The sequence below is a fragment of the Achroia grisella genome, unplaced genomic scaffold, assembly GCF_030625045.1.
Source record: "Achroia grisella isolate CSIRO2021 unplaced genomic scaffold, CSIRO_AGI_Agris_v1 utg515, whole genome shotgun sequence".
NCBI lineage: Eukaryota > Metazoa > Arthropoda > Insecta > Lepidoptera > Pyralidae > Achroia > Achroia grisella.
The window spans coordinates 3,411,372-3,432,791 of NW_026712908.1; the positions used below are offsets into that span (position 1 = coordinate 3,411,372).

Here is a 21,420-nt window from a genome sequence, read left to right on the forward strand (position 1 = left end):
AGAAATAAATAACATCGCAATTTTTGTCTTAAATGACACTACAATAAAACAATTTAAAAAGAAATATGTCCGATGGACAACGAATAGCGGAACGCCAGAGTTGCTTAAACCTCTAAACTGTATTAAAATAAATTTTATTTATCGACTACCTCGGTGGTCTAGCGGATTAGCACACAGCCTGACTTCCTATTGTCGCGTGTACGATTTCTCGAACGGTGTGAACATTTGTATTCCTGAATATAAGTGTTTGTACTGGTCTGTGTGAATTCCAGTATATTATGTATGTATTTAAAATAAAGATATTTATATCAGTTATCTAGTAACTATTACACAACTTCTGCTTATCTTGGGACTAAGCGCAGTGTGAACCGTCTAGGTTTCTTTTACATACACTTACCCTATATTTTCGTCATCTAAGTATTCAGTAACAGAGTAATATACTTTAGATAACAACAATCTTTTGGAATGATTCTTCAATAATTGCAAATTATCTAGGTTACGCAAGGTAACTGGTAAGTTGGACGGTAGGGAAAAATATTAATACAAAAAAGTTTACGTTCATAAGCGGCTATAATGTCCTACTATACATGAACAAATTATTTTTGATTTTATTTATTGTTATATATTTTAGTTACACGCAGAAAATGCTCTTATTTATTTACGATAAATAAGATTATTTTCTGAGGTGACCTGTTCCTCACCTCCAATATCAAATAGTTTGAGAACCACTGCTCTAACAGCAACACAATGTTGTACAAAAAAGGCATGACACCTGCCAATGCATCGAGGTATCTTCAGTAGCGAATAACAGGGCAATTGTCTTCTGCAAACAATACTCTGAGACACAATAATGTTTTGTAGATCACATTGTTTATGTCAAAGGAATTACAGAACTTATTGAAGAAACATTTGATTTAATTACTAACTACACTTTTGACAGCCTCGGTGGTCTAGCGGTTTAACACAGCGCCTTAGTTCCAATGGTCGCGGGTTCGTATCTTCGCACGGCACATACGTTTGTATTCATGAGTATGATTGTTTGTATCGGTCTGGGTGTTGTCTATGTATCTCAACATATTATATATATAATATGTATAATATGTTGAGATAATCTCAAAAACTGCTAAACGCATTATCATACAGTTTCTTTCTATAAACAGAGAGATTCCTAACTAAGGTTTAGTGTACGTACAAGTATACAACTTTAATGTTTTGTGTAAATTAATTGAAATACCCGCGCAAAACCGGGGCTGATCGTTAGTTATAATGAATAGACAATGATGGTATTGCTAGTAGTTCGTCCGCAACAATTATTTGTAGGATTAATAGGGTAGGCGGATTAAATTTCCTACGAATAGAGCGATCACGTGATCAATATAGTACACTAGCGGTTGCCCGCGACTTTGTCTGCGTGGAATTAAATAAATAAAATTTTAAAATTAAACAGTCCTCTAAGTTACTCCTTACAACTTTAGGTAACTGAGAGTGAAAGGCCGTCAAAATTGGTCCAGCCGTTTCAGAGGTTACCAAGAACAGACAGATGGTCAGATGAAATCTTTTAATATTCATTTATGAAGTAAGTACCGTATATATTTTCATATGCATTTAGCTGATAATTTGAAATTACAAACACTTAAATTTTATTTGTATAGATTTGGTATTATCTAAAGAAAGAAAGAAAATTATTTATATGTTTATTTGGTACATAGCATACTGAAAATAATTTTTAAATTTTAATTTATATTTTATCGGTTTATATTAATTTTATAGTACCAAATAGGTCTACTCCGCTCAGCATATGTATTCTGCGGATACCTTCATAGATAATTAATATAATAAAATAATAATAATAATACACATACATACATACATAGATCTAGGCGGATATATCTGTGCCATTATGTATATATATGTCTGCCGTGTAGCAAACCTTGGTATATGGAATATATCAATCAACGTGGCGTGTGTGTATAATGTTTACACATTTGTTATGGCGACCTCTCTATAAACAATATCGTTATCCCACTCATATAAGTAGGATATTGCATACGTGCGACAGGGAAGAATATATTTACGAACGATAATGAAATTGTGGTTTTTGTTGTTACAAATAAGTAAATGGAGCAATTTACAAATTGTGGGAAAGTAACGCATTCAATTTATACTTATTATTTGATGGGGTCGGTGATCTAGCGGTTTGGTACACCGCTTTAATTCCGTTGGTCGCGGGTTCGATTCCTCGCACGTTATAAAAGTTTGTATTTTTAAGTATGATTAATCTGGGTGTTTTTTTATATAAATTATGTATGTATTTACGAAAAAGTATATCTAAGTATATCTGTCAGTTTTTTCGTACCTATACCACTGCTTGGGATTGATTTGGAGTAGATGGCACTTTTTTAATAGATGATAATAGTATGGTACACCCGCCTGCGCTAATTATAAACGCTGGCGGGGCATCCTGACGAATTCATTGGGAATTCAATTGTAAAAAAAAATATTGTTATATTTTTTTGTATGTATGTGGGCGGTTATTTTAGAAACGGCTTAACCAATTTCGATGCGGTTTTTACAGATGTATTGCTGTAAGCTTCATTTAATTGCGTTCGTTTTATTCGTTTCTGTTTAATAATAATAAAGTTATTATTTGTTGCAATTTCACATACAAAAGCTGAGAAGTCGATACAGGTAATTAAAAAAATTTGCGGAAGTCCAATTTATTATTTAATTACTACAAATATATTACATCTATTTAATTCTGCTACTATTAGACTACAAATATACCTCCGCACTCCTAGACCACCCAAATCGTCAAACATAATAAATAAGTATCTGTTTACAATACCTTACTGCACATAAGATGCAATCTGGCGATTTTAACTTGAGACTTGGACTTGTGACGTCATGAAGCTACCGCGTCCGGATGGCGATAAGAGGGGAATGGAATGACAACGGGGGGAGGGGTTGCATTCCTATCGTCAAGTTAACTATTGCAGTCTCGGCTGCCATGAAATACTATGAGTAGGTACTTATATAAGTAGTTATGACGCTGTGAAACTTGAAATACCTCAAGAGTAGAAGATACTACTTCATCCTTATAATTCATATTTAGAACACATTTATTTAAAAGAGCAACACGCAAGTTTCTTACTCATTCTTCTTGTGTTTTTTTTTTGACTACTCTAATGCTGTTGGCCGCAGTTGGGTTTTACAGCTTTACCGGACGATCGGGGCCGAGTGCAGATGGCACTCCAAACCAGCGGAAGGCTTTTGGAGCCGCTAAAGGCCAATTCCCGTCTGACGACGACTAAAGAGGTATCCCTCTTTAGTCTGAGGGCACCGCTAGGGTTTCGAACCTTGGCTCAGGTCATCGTAATTTCGATCGAATTGAGCAACCGGGGGCAATTCTTTTTGCAATCTACGTTCCGAATGAGTGGTAGAATAAAAAAAACTATTCAAAAGCGCCTATATTAAGTGTATTTCAATAAAGATTATTACTGTAATTTCACAGCCATATTTGACCTTTTAAATCTGAAATCAGATTGTAGTTTTTACCCGGTCAATGAAGGTCACATAGTTGAATTTACAGAAACTAGTACATACTATAAATACTCCTAAGTACATGTAACACACGGCACAGAATACTAAATAGAGGACAATTCACTTTTTATTAACGTAACTCGACGACTATCACACCTGCCCGTTTCCTAGGACTTTATGTAACGATATACTACGGTTATTCGATTGGAAATTCTTCTTTTTGTGAAGGACGCTTGTTTAGGGAGCGCTGCGAGCTGTATTTTAGCCGATCTATTCCGGTAACAAATTTTGGGCTGTAGAAGCATTTCGCAGCTTTTATACTTCTAATTTATGCACTCATTGAAAGAAAAAAAGAAAGGAAGGAAGAAAAGAAGGAAAGAAACAATTTTATTGTCCACTATTATTGTTAGTTAATAATATACATGATATTATTATGGTGCTGTTAATGAATATAGGAGAGACTAGCCGTACCCGCGACTTGGTCCACGTGGGATTTAACTTTATTTTTCTAAAATAAAATTAGCCTAAGTTACTTCTTATTACATCAGCTATCTGCCAATAAATGTCCCGTCAAAATAGGTCTAGCCATTACAGAGATTAGCCGGAACAAACAGACAGACAGACAAAAATTGTAAAAAATGTGTATGTACCGTATTTATACTCATATGCATGTAGTAACAAACGGTTATTTCAATAATACAAACAGACACTCCAATTTTATTTATATGTATAGATTTTATAGCGGCAAATAAAGATATAGCAATTTTTTTACTTTTGTCATAAGTGAAAGAAAATAAAAATTGGGTAGTTAATTTTTGCTTACTCACGTTGAGGGCCCCGTGGCTCGAGGCCCTGTATAATTGATACGGCAGTTACAGCGGTAACTACACCCCTGCTCAAATCTGTCTTTAAAGAGACTCCATAATATTAGTCAAACGTTCGGGCCGATGAATAGACACGTGGTACTATGGATCGTCGTCTAAATAGGGCCTATTGTATTCAGCTGGATACCCCTACTACCTACTTCTATGAAGTGATATTCCGACAGTAATTTATTTAAATATCTATGACAAGTGAGAATTGAATAGGTCACATAAGTCGGGTATAACTAGTAATTTAATAAATCTAAATGGCGAAAAAAATGCAAGGAGAGTGTATTTTTGAATATCGTGTATATAATTTGAATTGTTTGAAAAATTTTGGAAATATAATAAATTATAATAAACAGATAGATGATTTGCCTTTAATTTAATGCAATTTTTTTTCTTTTGTGAGAAATCTTTACCCTTCGTAACGGCCTTCAAACTAATTTTTAAAAGAAGCCCCGCCAAGGCACGCTACGTTTCTGATTTGAGAGAGGGAATTTATAGTAGTATTAGTATACACATATATATAAATACATAATGTAAATAAACTGGATTAAAAAGAAAAAGAAATGCAATTGAGTTTCTTGCCAGTTCTTCTCAATTGAATTTGTATACGGGACTGGACGATAGGGAAAAAATATAATAGGGAAATAATACAAAAATCTTGACGTTCATAAGCGGCTAAAATGTCTTATATGATATATAAATGACTTTTTGTTTCATTTGTACATTGCCATTATTTTGGATCTTACATATACATTAAGATACATTTTCCTAGTTCATATATAATAATACTACAAGTTTGCTATTCTGTTTGTCTATTTGTTACGAGACGTCTAACCAGCTGTACGTTTTTAAGTAAAATTTGCAATGAAGATAGATTTTATCACGAAGATGGGTAAATGGGATATTTTTTATCTCACAAATTATGTTAAAAGTGGTTGAAATAGGGGATGAAAATTTGTGTAGAAAGATAAGGTAACTAGAAAACTTTAGATAAATACAAAATAATACATACAGACTTATTCGAATGACACAAACAAATATATTACTTGTAGAACAACGTATAATTATATACTCTGAGAATAGAACATTAGTAAGATTTTAAACTTATAAATGAATAAATGGTCGTATTTTGACCACTGGTAGTTATAATAAATAAGGTAAAGTTAAATCCAATATTGACACATCAGATCGGCCTTGTAACAATATGGTACTACGCCCACGCAAGATTTTTTATAGGTACTCAATATGAAGTCATTCTAAATGAACATCTGTTTCATCTGACTGTAGAATCGAATCATTGGTAATCTATCACTTAAGCCGTGTTTGGATTTTAAATAAGAGATATGGCAGAGAAATAACAGGGTACGGAGGTAAGGAGATATCTATACAGATATAATAATACTATACATATCTCCGTATATACATATATATAGTCTATATCTATCTATGTTCAAGTGTCTATTTAAAACCTTCATGGTTTTCTAACAATATTTTTCATTTTTATTTATATGACTATTCTAAATTTGAAAGTTTAAAAATTAAAGAAATTATATAAATTTGATATTAGAATATATCGTGTTAAGAGTTCGTGGTTCCTTTATTTTGTAAAATCAAAAATTACAAACACTAATGAGGTGATATTATTGTTTGTCATTTATTAAAAAAGAAATCTAAATATATATAACCCAAATGTGACTGACATAGTGATCTATCAACGCACAGCCCAAACTACTGGACGGATCGGGCTGAAATTTGGTAAGCAGGTAGATGTTATGACGGAGGCATCCGCTAAGAAAGGATTTTGATTAATTCTACCCCCAAGGGGATAAAATAGGGGATGAAAGTTTGTATGAGACTTTGTCAATTTTAAACCGATCGGGCTGAGACTTTACATACATAAAATACTATGACGTAAACATCCCCTAAGAAAGGATTTTGATAAATTCCACCACTAAGGGGATAAATTAATGCGAGCGAAGCCGCGGGCAAAAACTAGTAATATTATATAGAGATTAGAGATTGAAGATAACTCGAGAGCAAATATTACTATGTTATATTACTATATTTGTTATTTAAATGCATTATAATATTGTCAAATTGTTTGAAGCCCGATTTAAAAATACACGATAAAGATATTGTGTTTTAGTGATTGATACAATTCATTGTTTCAAATGAAGGTACGATTTTAAACATACTTTCATATGCATTTATTGAAAAGCTGTTAATTTAAAATTACAAATAGACACTACAGTTTTATTTATATATTTGTATGTAGTGTTGTATGAAGTTAATTGATTAATAGGACAGCTCATCTGTGGGTTGACCCGCTCATTCAGGTTATTAATGTTATCAAAGTGTGTCATATTTGTTGTATGGACTAATTTAACATTAGACTCTTGTCTTTGTTCTTATATTTATTTATTTATTTGGAATTAAAAACAAAATATCTTTATTCATATAGGTCTATTATCCGCCTAGATCTATGTATGTATGTGTTTTATTATTTTATTATATTTATTATCTACTAGCTGTCCCGGCAAACGTTGTTTTGCCATATAAATTAATAACGCTATAAAAAAATAGGGGTTGATGATAGAAGGGTGAAAATTTAGGATTGTATGTATTTTTGTATGTTGTATCATAAAAAAATAGAAACTAAAAATTTAGGGTTGGACCCCTAACATTTAGGGGGATGAAAAATAGATGTTGGCCGATTCTCAGACCTACTCCATACGCTCACAAAATTTCATGAGAATCGATCAAGCCGTTTCGGAGCAGTATGGGAACGAAAACTGTCACACGAGAATTTTATATATAAGATGAAGGTATCCACAGAATACCAGCGTCGTGGCACCCCGTCACGACATTTGCTGAGCTGAAAATTAATATAAACCGATAAAATGTAAATTAAAATTTAAAAATTATTTTCAGTATTGCTATGTACCAAATAAATAATTTTCTTTGTTTCTTATCTGTTTTCTTTATTACGGACTCGTATGATATGTCAAATCTAGCGAATGCTTTTGAGCTGAGAAGAACTAACAAGAAACTCAGCTCGTATTCTTATCTTAAACAATATTTGTTTATAATTATATATATTTATTTCTAAATTCAAATTTGGAAGATTAGAGTTACTATGCTATTGCAATTTTGTTAAAAGCAATTAGTGTTAATCAGTGCTCGTAACCCGAACAGACCAGTCCCCACAAGCAGCAGTCGGTATGTTTTCTCTTTCTCACTAACCTCTATCAGCTGTGATATCTACTGTTTGACTATGTAGAAACTACATCCCATTAGAAGTATAATTGATAGATTTTCGTTTATATACAGACCGCTTCGCACATATAAGAACATTACTGAGTTAAATTAAAAAAAAAATTGTCTTGTCTTGTAGTAAATTATGAATTATTTTTTTTACTACAATACATTGTATTCTATCTGTATTGTATTGTATTTTGTTGACTCATTTAATTGTGTATCTACTTTTTTTATTTTTGTTGTTAATATTTCAGAGTCTTGCGTGCATATGGCTTTAACGTAAATAAAAATTTTATCTATCTTACTCATACATTAGCAAGCCAAGCTGACATGCTACATTGGGGTCATCAATCCAGATTAATAGGAATCCCCTTCTCCTCAGATGCCAATCTTATGATGAACGCAACACTTGACATATCCACACTTTGATAGGTAAATTTTAATTCTACATGGCAGGGGGTAGCCTGCCTTCTCTCGGATTATTTCTGATTTGATAGGGATTATTTTTTATATTGTAATCGGTGTTTATATCGCCGGACAGTTATTCAGAAAAATAAATTGTTATTTTTTTGTGTGAGCCAGGTTTGAACTCACTACCACTAACGCGTAATTCAGGGTAGTGGCACATCGCTACGTCACGTATAATTTTATAGTACAAAATATACTTGTATCTTATATTTACTAGAGCATGAAAATAGTTTTATTATGCACGGACTGTAGGTATCGAGACATTCAATTTGTGTCGCCGGATGCATTTTATGTATCCTTGACTTGTAAATAAACTGGCGTCTAATACAACACATACATATACATACACACACATACAATACATTCTATTTAGTCTACAAGATATAATGTAGGCATTTCGAATGGTTTTTATTAAAGTGAAAGTCAATTTCCTTTATTCATATAGAATTGAACAATAAATTATTTAAAAAAATTATCGCTATACTAACCATCACGGTAAGTAGCGATAACACCCGCGTGAAATTTATAGCCTATATTTTATTCTGATATATGTATTATTGTAAAGCGGATAGCATTTTTGATAATTTAGGCTCATTATTTTACAAATAAAAAATTCCAAAGAAAAAAGTTTCAGCGTTATAGCTTCAAAAACAACGAATTTCCATATAAATTTCAACCCCTACTTTCTTTTACCGCCTTAAGGGTAAAAATTTTGCAAATTTTGAATTGCGTATATATTTATATTTAAACAATAGCCTAAAAATAAGTTTCTAACTCCAACTTTAAAAATGACGTTATTTCGCATTAAAAAGTAATCTATGCCTATTCTTAGGGTCTGTCTAGACCGACACAGATAGTCTTGTCTGTGTACCAAATTTCACTTAAATCGGTTCAGTAGTTTTGGCACGAAAGCGATAGATAGACAGACAGAATTACTTTCGCATTTATAATATTAGTAAGGATTGACCATCATATTGAAATAGGTATCGAAAATACATATATGAATATGTATTTTTGCAATACAATTTGATTTATGTCAGAATCAGATAACGGATATTTATAAAACGGACGTTTTGCTGAATAAGTTTCATTATTTCAGTACAGAAGATATTTGTATTTATACCGGAGTATTTATAAAAAGATAGTGTTCGAGATAAAAATAGTGCCTAGGTAGGTACTAGGTATATGATAGAAGTATACATCGATAGATAGATATATATAAATATAACATTTATTTGCGTTATGGGTTAAAGGGCACAGACACAAGTTACAATTAATTTTATTTCTTTATATTACTGTTAATATAAAGATATATTAACAGTAATATAAAAAGTAAATACATACTAAATAAACATACACAAATTTTCTTTGTAATTTTGTAAGTGTGTAAGGGTGGATCAAATTATTAATTTAATTTTTTCGACAATTTTTTTTAAATTATGAGGCATTATTAAATACATTTAATCCTAAATTTTCACCCTTCTATCACCGACAATAGCAATACCGATTAATAGCAATAATAATTACTATGGCAAAACAACGTTTGCCGGGTCAGATAATATTGATATAAAAAATACGACAGTATAAAAAATTCTATCGTATGTTTGTATATCTCTTATCATCCTCCACTGGTGCCCCATCGAAAACTGTTAGAGCAGTGCACCATTCCATTGTGATCCGTTAAAAAAATGTAAACAACGCAATTTAATCGTAGTTCTTTACAAATCTACAATTACAAGAATAAGTATATATATACTTATATATCCAAACAGCTGCTCAGTTTAGAGATATCAATGACACATCAACACCTCTCAGTAATCAAATATTTGTATAAATATTCTTAAATATTTGTCCAACTGGAAATTGAATTCGCTACTCGAAGATAGAAGGTAGACACGAAATAAATCGCTAAGGACATAATTGAATGGTGATTCACCAGACAGTGTTAATTTTTCAAATAAGTACAATGTCATAATAATCAATAGTATTTAACAGAATATTTCATAGAATGTAAGAACATTAATTTAACGTTAACTTTAGTGGTAATGTTAATATATACCGTGTTAATTATTATTATTTACAATTAATATTAGCTGTACCCGCTACTTCGTTTGCGTAAAATAGTGACCTTGACCGAATAGTGAAAAAACATTTAATAATCTAACCTAATAAAAACTAAATAAAAAAGTTTCATCGTACTAGCTTCAAAAATGACGAATTTCCATACATAATATCATACAACTCAATCGACAGCATAAAAAATAAGTTTATGACGATACTTCCATACAACCTTTCAACTCCCCTTTCAAACCCCTTACAACCCTTTTTCACATTAAAAAGTGATCTATGTCCTTTCTCAAGGTCTAGACTGTATGTGTACCAAATTTCATTTAATTCGGTTCAGTAGTATTGATGTGTAAGCGAGACAGAGAAGAGTTACTTTGGCATACTGATATTATAGTAAGGATAAAAGCCTTTTTTTTATTTCTCTACTTATTTTACTTTTATTCTCTACCCCCAGGGGTACGTAAAGTTGCATCAAGGGGTACGTGCAGCTATCAGTAAAACAAACATACACTCACACTCACAAACTTTCACATTTATAATATTAGTATTATTACTACAATAAGGGGTACGCAAGGTTTGAGGTCTTTTGAAGTGGTACGTAGCAAAAACTATTTGGGAACCACTGCTCTGGTCCATTCGAAAGATACTAAGATACGATAAGAATCATACTTCCATACATATAATATGTGTATCATATTACTATTCATAGTTAGCTGACGGTTGTTGCAAGATTAAAAATAAATGCAAGCAGTAAATAACTATATTTCAATCTTTCCTTGTATGAACGCATAATTCCAGCGTACAAATATCCTTTTTTTGTTAACTGACTCGCGTGTTGGTGTTATAATGATGACTTCATAACTGAGACATTTTAATAAACAATTTAATGTTTCTGGGAACGATGCGATGCCACGTAAACCGGTAGCGTCAGATGTAAGGGACAAACATATATTTACACGTGGAAAAAGCCATTGAGGACAGAAAAGGACTTAAATAGTAGTTGGTGCCAGGGGCGGATCGTGAATTTGTGGGGCCCTGGACTAAATCTACTTAGGGGCCTACCTAATTAAAAAAATACACCGACCAAAAACAAGCGACCAGGAATTCCCCGTTCCTTTCGATAGACGCGCATTTGCATGGGTTGGTTGATCTCAGGGTTGTCAAACTCATGATAGGTTTTTTAACATTCTAGATATTTTTTTATATTCTAAGTATCGTTTCATGCGGGACTGGGGACCCTTTGTATCTTTGGGCCCTGGGCTGCAGCCCAAAAATCCCTTAGGTAGCCCTGGATCGTGCAAGAATGGACTAGACCCCTCCGATCGATCCCCCGTCCAATTTAAACGGAGATCGAAATTACGACGGCCTAAGTCGAGGTTCGAACCCCTAGCGGTGCCCTTAGACCAAAGTCGTATCCGTCAGGCGGCAGTTAGCGTTCAGCCGCTCCATAAGTCCTTCCGCGGATTTGAAGTGCCATCTACACTCGCCTCCTATCGTCCGGTGAAGCTGTAAAGGCCAGCCAGTGTGTGGCCAACAGCACTAGAGTAGTTAAAAAAATTGGGTTGTGTAGGAAACATAATGTACTGTGTATTTTTTAAATCGGCAACCATTGGAATGATCGACAAACAGACAAACAGATCTTTACGTTTTAGCATTGGACGTGCTGTGGAATATTAACTACTGGCCGTATTCATGAACGAGTCGATACTCCGAAATATGAGCATAGCATGTATGGACTGTATCTGTGTATGTAACCTTGTGATGTAAGTACGAACAGTAAGTGTAAAAGTGACAAATATATGACAATTTTAAAACTGTAATAATAATAACCAGACAATTTGTACGTCATCTAATCCCAAAGTAAGCTTGTTGTATTTTTGGTACTAGACAACTGATATTTTTTGTTTTGTAAACACATCACGAGAGATAACAGATACAAACAATCATATTCATGAATACAATTGTTTGTATCGTGCGAGGTATCGAAATGAGAACATCGACAGTAACGCGGTCTGCTAAACTGCTAGACCATCAGTCTGGATGCTTTCTACGTGTACTATGTATATATTTACAAAACAAAAAAGTATCTAAGTATTTATATCGGTCATCTAGTACCCATATCACAAGCTCTGCTTAGCTTGGGACTAGATGGCGCTGTTTAAGTTGGCTGTGATATTATTACATAGTATAGAAATAGTCGCAGTGTCTGTATACTTAGATTTTAAATTACGCAATAGATTTGAATACAGTATTCAGCAATGGATAGAGTGATTAAAGAGGAAGATTTTAAATTCCTCTCCATACACTGGAATCTATGTGGTCTCGGACAGTGCGGTTTCAGAGGAGTTTCCTCCCGCGTACACTTAGATTGTGGAATGAACTACCTGCCGAGATTTTCTCACAAGACTTAAGCATGGGGTTTTTAAGAAGGGTATATTAAGGTCTTAAGAAACCTTCGGCAACGCGCAAGTTACACCGTTCAGGCTCCGGCGTTTATACCATCACATCACCAATGCAGTATAAAAAAAATAATACCCGTGCGGGACGGGGCGGGTCGATAATAGCAAATAATATAGACCTCAATGTGGAGTCGCAATCTTTCATATTACCTAGTACCCAGTTGCTCACAACTAAGTGCATCGACCGGCGTGTATCGACTCATGTTATGTGGCAGAATACCTACGATAACTTAGTAACTTTTATACAATAGGTAGATATTATAAATATGACATATCCCTTGACATGAAGACTGCTGCGAGTAAAATTTCTTTCAAGCGAAGATTGTATACATTTTTCTCTTTAGCATTAAGTTTCTTCATTTTTACTACAATGCGAATCATATATTTTTGTATCTATTACTATGTTGTAATATGCTTACACTGTCAGCTGTAATCACTATTTCATTGTCAGATTATTGGTTATGTATTTATGTGTGTGTGGTATATTTTTGTATATATATATATATATATATATATATGTTTATGTTTTTTATGTATATTTGTAGGAATATTTATGTATATACATGTGTATATATTTATTCTTGTATATTCTATAAAATATTATAATATTATTTGCACCGCCAACAACTTATCTCTGCACAACTCATGGTTGACTAGTAGAAAATGCCATTAGGTGTTAAGTCCACCATATGTACTCTTTACTTGTGTATGACGTGCATTAAAGTTATTTAAATAAAAATAAATAATAATAAATAATTGAGGTATATCCTAATTTTCCTTCTTTCTGCACATCACACTGTGTATTATGTTGCGTCCTGAAAAAATTAGGTCTTCCTTACTCCAGGCAGCTCGTGACAGTTAGTGCAATCTAGTCGATACGGCGAGAGTGGTAAATACCTTTATTTACAATAAAATTATACGTGCTGAAACCAGCTTTTCTATATTAATAAAATTAGTTGTAATTTAAAATTATACAAAAGAACTATTCTGTAGAGAATGTCCATTTAAAAATAAGATTCGGTTGGATGTCTATTACAAAAATTTTGTTGCAAAAAATTTGAACAGCAACTTATTATAGAGCTCCTTAGGATCAGGATCAATTTAGGAAGTTCATTTCCTGTTATTGTAGAATCTAAACCACAGTTATTTAATGGATTCGTATTATTTTCTTCAATTTTTCTATTCTTCTCTGTTCAGTACTGAAACCTGATCACCCCTACCGCAAGTGCTAGGATCTTCCCCAGAAGTGATCAAACTCCGATCGTAATCGTTATCACCCTTTCGTATCGCTATCGCTATCGTAATCGCTATAACCCGCCTGCGCTAACGATTTACGCTGGTGGAGCACCAGTGGAGGATGACAAGATGAACATAAGATCAAGTCATTTTTAAACTTTCGTTTTTAATATACATTATTTAAATTATTAACCAGGTCTTAATATGAAACAAACAATTGAGTACAAATCTATTAAGTAATGAAAGCTATGGACCAGAATCACCTGAAACAGAACAGAGTGGAAACGATTAGTAGAGCCCTTTACTTGGCAACAAGCAGACGACCAAGAACTACAAGATATATGTATATATATATATATAGTATGAACAGCAAAAAGTCTGCATAAAGCGCTATAATAAAAAAAAAATGAAATTGATAATTCGATAATATTTACGAAACTACACCAACACTAACTATTTACCATATCTTACCATCGTGGAGGTCAGGTTACTTTCATAATCATATTAATTAGTTGTTATTCTGAACTCCATGAGCCGTGTGAAGGAATCACACATGAGAACACCAAAAAAACGTACATCTATTATTTTAATTAATAATGAGTAAGGCAGTTTCTGAGTAATGTTTACTTGGCTCTATCGATATTTCGAGAACTATATGTATACATACATATACATATATTATATATAGAGATATATTATATGTCTATACTGGCTGAACTGCGCAACTTTGTCTGCATCATATATTACTTAATTGATTTTTTAAATGACAGCCTTTATTATTAGCTGTGCCTCGTGAAATTTATAGCCTATGAGTTATTCTGGTGAGTTTCTTTGAAATCTATTCGGTGGTTTTTGCGTGATTAAATTATTTTGTTAAAAATTTAGAACCCGTTTGATAAAATTAATATTTATTTTTTATTTATTTATTAATTGTACAATATGTTACATTTATCCTTATGATATAAGGTGAAACACTGCTCCCTAAATAGGAAAAATCCTGTACTTTAAGATAAGCAGTGCTCATTCCCTACAACACTACCATGACACAGAAAATGTAGTATAAATTGTACTAATTAATTATTGATTACAAAATAAAATAAATAAATAAAAAAATTAATATAATAATGTGTACTAAACGAAAAAGTGGGAAATATTCATTCAATTCAAAATAAGAATTGTAATATATAGAACACTCTGAAAAAGGTGTACTATAGTTGTCGTCAGGTTCATTACCTAGGACGGCCTCGGTGGTCTAGCGGTTTAGTACATCGCCTTACTTCCGATGGTAGTGAGTTCAATTCTCCTCGCAGAGTACAACCGAGTTATGATTGATTGTATCGGTCTGGGTGTTTTCTGTTATATATTATGTATGTTTGCATATAAAAGTAGTATGCATTTACAAAAAAATGTATCTATGTGTTTACATTAGTTCTCTAGTCTAATATCCATAAGCCATAACACAAACTTTGCTTAGCATAGACTAGATGGCGCTCTGTGAATTGTCCTGCGATTTTATTCTTATTAACTTTATCAGCTCTTGCTAGTTTATTAGACTTATTATTATCATTTTTATTATTGTTCCGTTCAGTCGACGGACTGACAGATAGATAGACCCTTTGACATTTATAATATTAGTACCTATATGTGTACCTATACACGGAAACTTTATTACTAAACGCTTCAACATGAGTTGAGCGATCGAAGGCCTAGTTTCAGTGGTCGACGAACTTGTGGAATAATTTAACAAGCGGCACAATGCCACATCATTATTATAAGCAATACTAGCAGAAACCCGTGACATCGTCTGCTTTTTAAAATAATTGTTTATTGAGATCGGCTCAGGCGTTTACTCCTGGCAAGGTAAGAAAAATACAGACAGACATGCTTTCGGATTTGTAACACTAGTGTGGATTCAACGACTTCTCTCGCGAATTTAGTGCGGTTATTCGGTTCAGTTGGACTGTTATGTTATATGAGCGCAAACTATTCGATCCATTAAAAAAATACTTGACAATTATTTTTATCTCCAATGATGCAAATACCATTAATTAACAATGAATTAGCATTAGCAATTTAATTCTTTAGAATTAAAATACGTATAAAAGCTTATATTTCTTTATTGGAACTAATTTCATGCGGATTTAACATTTTATACAAACATGCCACTTGTAAATTTTTATACTCGTATTTAACGTCTAATAAGTAATTTTTATATAGTAATATTTAGTATCCAGTGTCTTAAATAAATTCTTAAAAAAAAACATATGGCAATTTACTTTGCACAGGTATTGCTATGCTTACTAGGTCTTCCCAACACTGTTATTGTAATAAAATTATTTTTTAAAGAAGTAAACATTTTTTCATAATATTGTAGAGAACGATCTACCGAGGCAGTATGAATTTAGCTACTAAATAAAGGTACTATAAAGTAACACATATCCTAAAGACGGCACTATACAATATAAAGATACACAAATATGTATTCAAGGTTACATAGCTGTATATTATTTTTACCTGAGCTAATAAAAAAGAAAACAAACACGAATTCTGAATCGATTAAACAGCATATGCAATTAAATTATCGATAACAAAAATCCTTCGGTTTATGTGTTTTTGAAATTGGAACAAAATGATAAGACCGGCGATATAAAGTAACTTGTATTAAAAAATGATAAATAAAAGGTCGAAAATGTATGAAAAAAATACGTTCCGTAGTTGTTAATATAGTGGAAATAAAAATAACACATATATGGTATATCTAATACTAGCTATCCCTGCAAACGTTGTTTTGCTATATAAATTAATAATAATAATAATTCTTTGGCTTGTTAGTCAAGATCATTATTCCACGCAGACGAAGCACAGCTAGTAAATATATATATTTGATTCCAATATCTCTATTAGTCAATATATCTTATATCATATAGTAGGTACAAAAGTAATGTAATATGGTTTTTAAGATACCTAACATAAACACAAAAAGAGAGCGCAGTTTAATCTCAGGCACACAAATTTCACGAATTTTCAACCCCACACACATTTGTCAGACTCCCCATCACTGCTGTGACGTCACATGTTTGGCAATTTACGCCTAGAAATGTATAAGTAAAACTGCGTATTTTAATAATAATTACTTACTACACCTCCTATACCTTGTCACAAAATGTCACATTTCCTTGACCTCTTTCTTCCCCCTTAATGTGTGACGTAAATTAGTTAAAAATTGGCCTTAAAAACATTGTAACAGTGAACACAAATTGGAATATAAACAAAACTTCCATTTTTAATTAGTTATTTCTCCAAAGAAATAAGTTTGATAATATAATAGCGCGAATTTATAAAGATATGTCTCGATTCGAAATTCAAAAAAATAGCAAAAAACTTACCAACATACGTGAAAAAAACGTGAATTCTAAATTCGTATTAATTCACAGAATTGTAACTAGATGGCGCTGGAACGAATGTGTCCGGTCCCCGTTTATTTACCATGGAAATCTACTAGATGGCGCTATGTAAAAAGTAAAACGCGCTAACAAGTTGTTTTCACGTATTGGTATAACCTATTCGAGATGTTGCCTCCTTAGCTTGTTTGCCATTCAATAATTATTGAATGATAATTATATAAAATTTTTGGAACTCGGTATTGCACTGGGTAATATAATTCAAAAAAGTTTTTACTCTATTATCTAGACTCCATTATTCCATAGAGTTTATAAATATGGAATAATGGCTTATAATGGACTTTCTAAAAAAATATAATAAAAAATGTTTTGCTTTATTTATTCTATTTTTTTAGAAAAGTTTCATTTATTGGAAAATGTGTTCTATAAGACTTTGTAGCCTTTCCTAGACCCACCTTGCTTCCGATAATCACGGGTTTGATGCTCGCTCTATACAAATTACAAACATTTGTTTATTCATTGTGTTTGCTTACATAGAACATAGTGTGTTTTAACAAAACAAAATGTATTGAAGTACTTCTAGAAGTTGATTAGTTGGGTTGTTTTTCTGAATAAAGTAATATGTGCTGCTTTCTTTGTGGCGACATCCTCTTGATCTGTTTTATTCCTGTGTGTGCATTCCTCAGATTTTTTTTTCTTTTTTTTATTATAATTTTTTAAATACCAATAATACTCTAATTATTTTATAATATTATATTTTAATGTTTAATATTATCTAACAACGTGGATAGTGAAATTTTTACTTTATTTTTATAGAATATTCAAATTGGTTACTATAGATTCTAATTTTAGTTTGACTATGAATAGTAGGGAATAGTATTTTATATATTGTACTACCTGTTACTCTCGACTTCGTTGCAAAATCTTTCCTCCCCCTTTTCCACCCTTTTAGACAAATAGATATAACCTTTATTCAAATAAACTCAATATAAGCACTTTTGAATTCACATCACAATCACATCACAAAACATCACAAGAAGAATGAGCAAGAAACTTGTGTGTTGGTCTTTTAAATACAGATTATTTATAAAAGCAATAGATGTATATCTTAATGTCAAATTTTATTTAAAATCCGTTCAGACGTGTAAACGGAACATACAGACGACAAACACATAATTTCACATTTATTATATCAGTATGATAGGTCCTAACTTTCTCCGAAGATCTGCGTAGAAAGTTAGAACTTTACAAGAAGAAACTGCAAGAATATGATATATATTTTTTATTTTTTTTTAATTAGCACCTATTTTATTTATTTATTTCAGGGAACCTAATATTATTTATTACTAACTGACCCGCGCGATTTCGTCTCTATCACACTTATCATTACATATCGCTTAATTTACATAATATCTTTTTAAATTATATCCTTTGTGTTATTCTGATGTTACTGCAAAGTTTCATCAAAATCCGTTTAGTGTTTTTTGCGTGAAAGTGTAAAAAACATCCATCCATACTCACAAACTTTCGCATTTATAAGTTTTATTTTCGCATGTATTAGTAAGATATAGCAATATTGCCCTTTATTATATACCTATACGGTAATGACTAATATATATAGAAAATAATAAAACATAAAATAAAATATTTATTGCAGACATTGTAAGCTTTAGGTTGTGAACTTGTCTTGTAAAGATTACAAGAACTCATGGACCGTAGCACCCTCAAACAAGGCCACTGTCAGCAGGTGGCCGCCGCGGCGCCGCGTTCAGGGACGCTAAATCGTATTGTCCTTCATTATTGGTACAGTTAGCAACATAAATATAGTGTCAAGGATTGTAAAAATAAATTATTATATGCGACACTAATTCTGACCTGCTCACTTATAAAACGAGGAACGTTTTATAAACCCGTTTTAATTATCAGACTGCCGTCATGTCGTCTTTTACTTACCAATTATTATGTCTATTTGTAAGAAAAGATACAATAATGAAATAGTTAAAACTGGTATGTAGGAGGTTTTAGTTTTTATTAATAAGACAATTAAGACTATACATATATATAGACTAAGTTATTGAACTTAGAGAAATATATATACCTATGTAAACTATATATTAAATCTATGATTATGATTAATGCCGCAAATGACATTCATAAAAAATATGAAATATTTGGCATCATAAGTCCACGATCTCTAATTACGAGTAATTAATAAAAAAATATTATTAATTCAAAATTTGACCTGTTCATTTCCGATCTCTTTAACAGTTTGTTAGTGGTGTAATAGCTCCCCTGTTGTCTCTGAAATGGCTGGACCAATTTTGACGGGACTTTTTTGGTAGGTAGCTGAGGTAATAAGAAGTAACTTAGGCTACTTTTATTTTAGAAAAATAAATTTAACATTCACGCGGGCGAAGTCGCGGGAATAGCTAGTATTACTTAAAACAAGAATCTAAGTACAAGAACATACAATGCGTATTAAAATAATATTTGTCAAATTTTCACTGGTCAGTTTCAGTTCAGTTCCAAATTTTGAATGTTGAATTGAAACTATTAATTACATATATTTTTTATTAATTACAACATAATATTTAAAAATGATATCTATACTAGCACGAATTCAATTCATTTCGAGTTTCTAATTAATATTACCATGAAAATTGATCGCATCTATTTGTTGCAGATATCATATAATTTTTAATTAATTTTAAATCCTACGAACGGACTGATGGATTATGTCTCAAATGCGTTCTATACCTTGTCATAATATAGTAATACTTTAGAATCACGCAATTATAAATATCAATATGATGTAAGTTACTACATATACCTAAAAATAGCGAAACAGGAATGTTTTAACCATACATATTTAGTTATTGTAAAGTTATCGTTCTGTTGTCAATTTACATATTCACAATTTATGATATGGTTAATCTAATAAGCATTTATTTATTTGCTTATACTTGTAGCCCTTTCGCTAATAAAATTTTATATTATTGAAATTCGCGTAAAGTTACCTAAACTTCATGTACCTAATTTCGATGGCTATGATGATAAATGGAACTTTTTTTATATTCCCTTTATTTACTTATCTGGGAGTGTTGATGAAGTGAAAATACATATCATGTTAATAAATAAATTTACAAGACAACTTAGGGTTTGAAGCTTTGCGTAGTAAAGAAATATGGATTCTTCTAAACATGTCAGTTACTCTCGTTAAATCATTATTCTGTCTCTTTTCTTCCGGATAAAGTTTGACAGCACAACAAACTTTAATAGAATATTCAAAATCACAGAAGTCACTTACCGTCTCAGAGAACGCATTCTTGGATCTCCTTGCCGGCGTTCCGTTCATCGTGGCCACTTTAGCAAACAATCAAACAAAATAAGATAACAACCAATTGGATCGCACCAAACTTTTCACGAACACTTGTAGAGTTCACTAGCTGTCAAACTTAAACACCGGACTTCGCAAGTTTACTGTTAATCTTAGTGGACCCAGCATTTGCAACGGCGAGATTTATCTGAGAAAACTGTTGCGGTACGGCTACATGTGTTGTTTTGCTTGTGCTACTTAATTTAATCGATGACTTCATGCAATTATTTACTGATAACTTATCGAGAAGTGTGCAGAAACTTGTTGCCGGTCGGGGGCAAGCGAGGCGAGGAGTCTGTCCCGCGGCGGGAATGTGACTGGCTTCACTTACTGGCTTTGAACTCGCTCTCGCATTCGCTTACAACGAAGGTGCGCTCTAAGCCGGCACTAACGCGGCGCGGTGCCTGCATTTTTTACCACTCGGACAATGGGCTAACAATTTAGAGGTTATGTTTTGAATGCACGCGGAACCGCTTGGTCCAAAAACTGGTACTGGACGATTCGTTATGATCTTTTTTCTTACATTTCTACTGGAAGACTCGTCAAAAAGCTTACCCATTCCTGTTCAATTGGAAAATCATAGAAGTTTGGAAATCTGAATGAACAACCTACTCATTACCATTCATGCGTTCACTTAATACAGCTGAGACGCACATGATTCACTTAAGAAATGTTTACTCTCTATATTTAGTCGACGCGGTTAAACTTGAGCTGCGCCTGCGCAGGTGACGTCATCAGTTGAC

At 32.4% G+C, this 21,420-nt stretch overlaps 1 protein-coding gene across 1 annotated transcript in view; it reads right to left on the reverse strand.

Annotated features, from left to right (window-relative positions):
• The window catches only part of LOC131847092 (four and a half LIM domains protein 2-like), a 165,591-nt gene extending 144,610 nt beyond the window's left edge, over positions 1-20,981 (reverse strand). Inside the window, exon 1 of the mRNA XM_059196551.1 lies at positions 20,609-20,981. Coding sequence (XP_059052534.1) covers positions 20,609-20,656 — 48 coding nt within the window. The 5' untranslated portion in view covers positions 20,657-20,981. The remainder of the gene's footprint in view (positions 1-20,608) is intronic.
• Between the last annotated feature and the right edge of the window lie 439 nt (positions 20,982-21,420).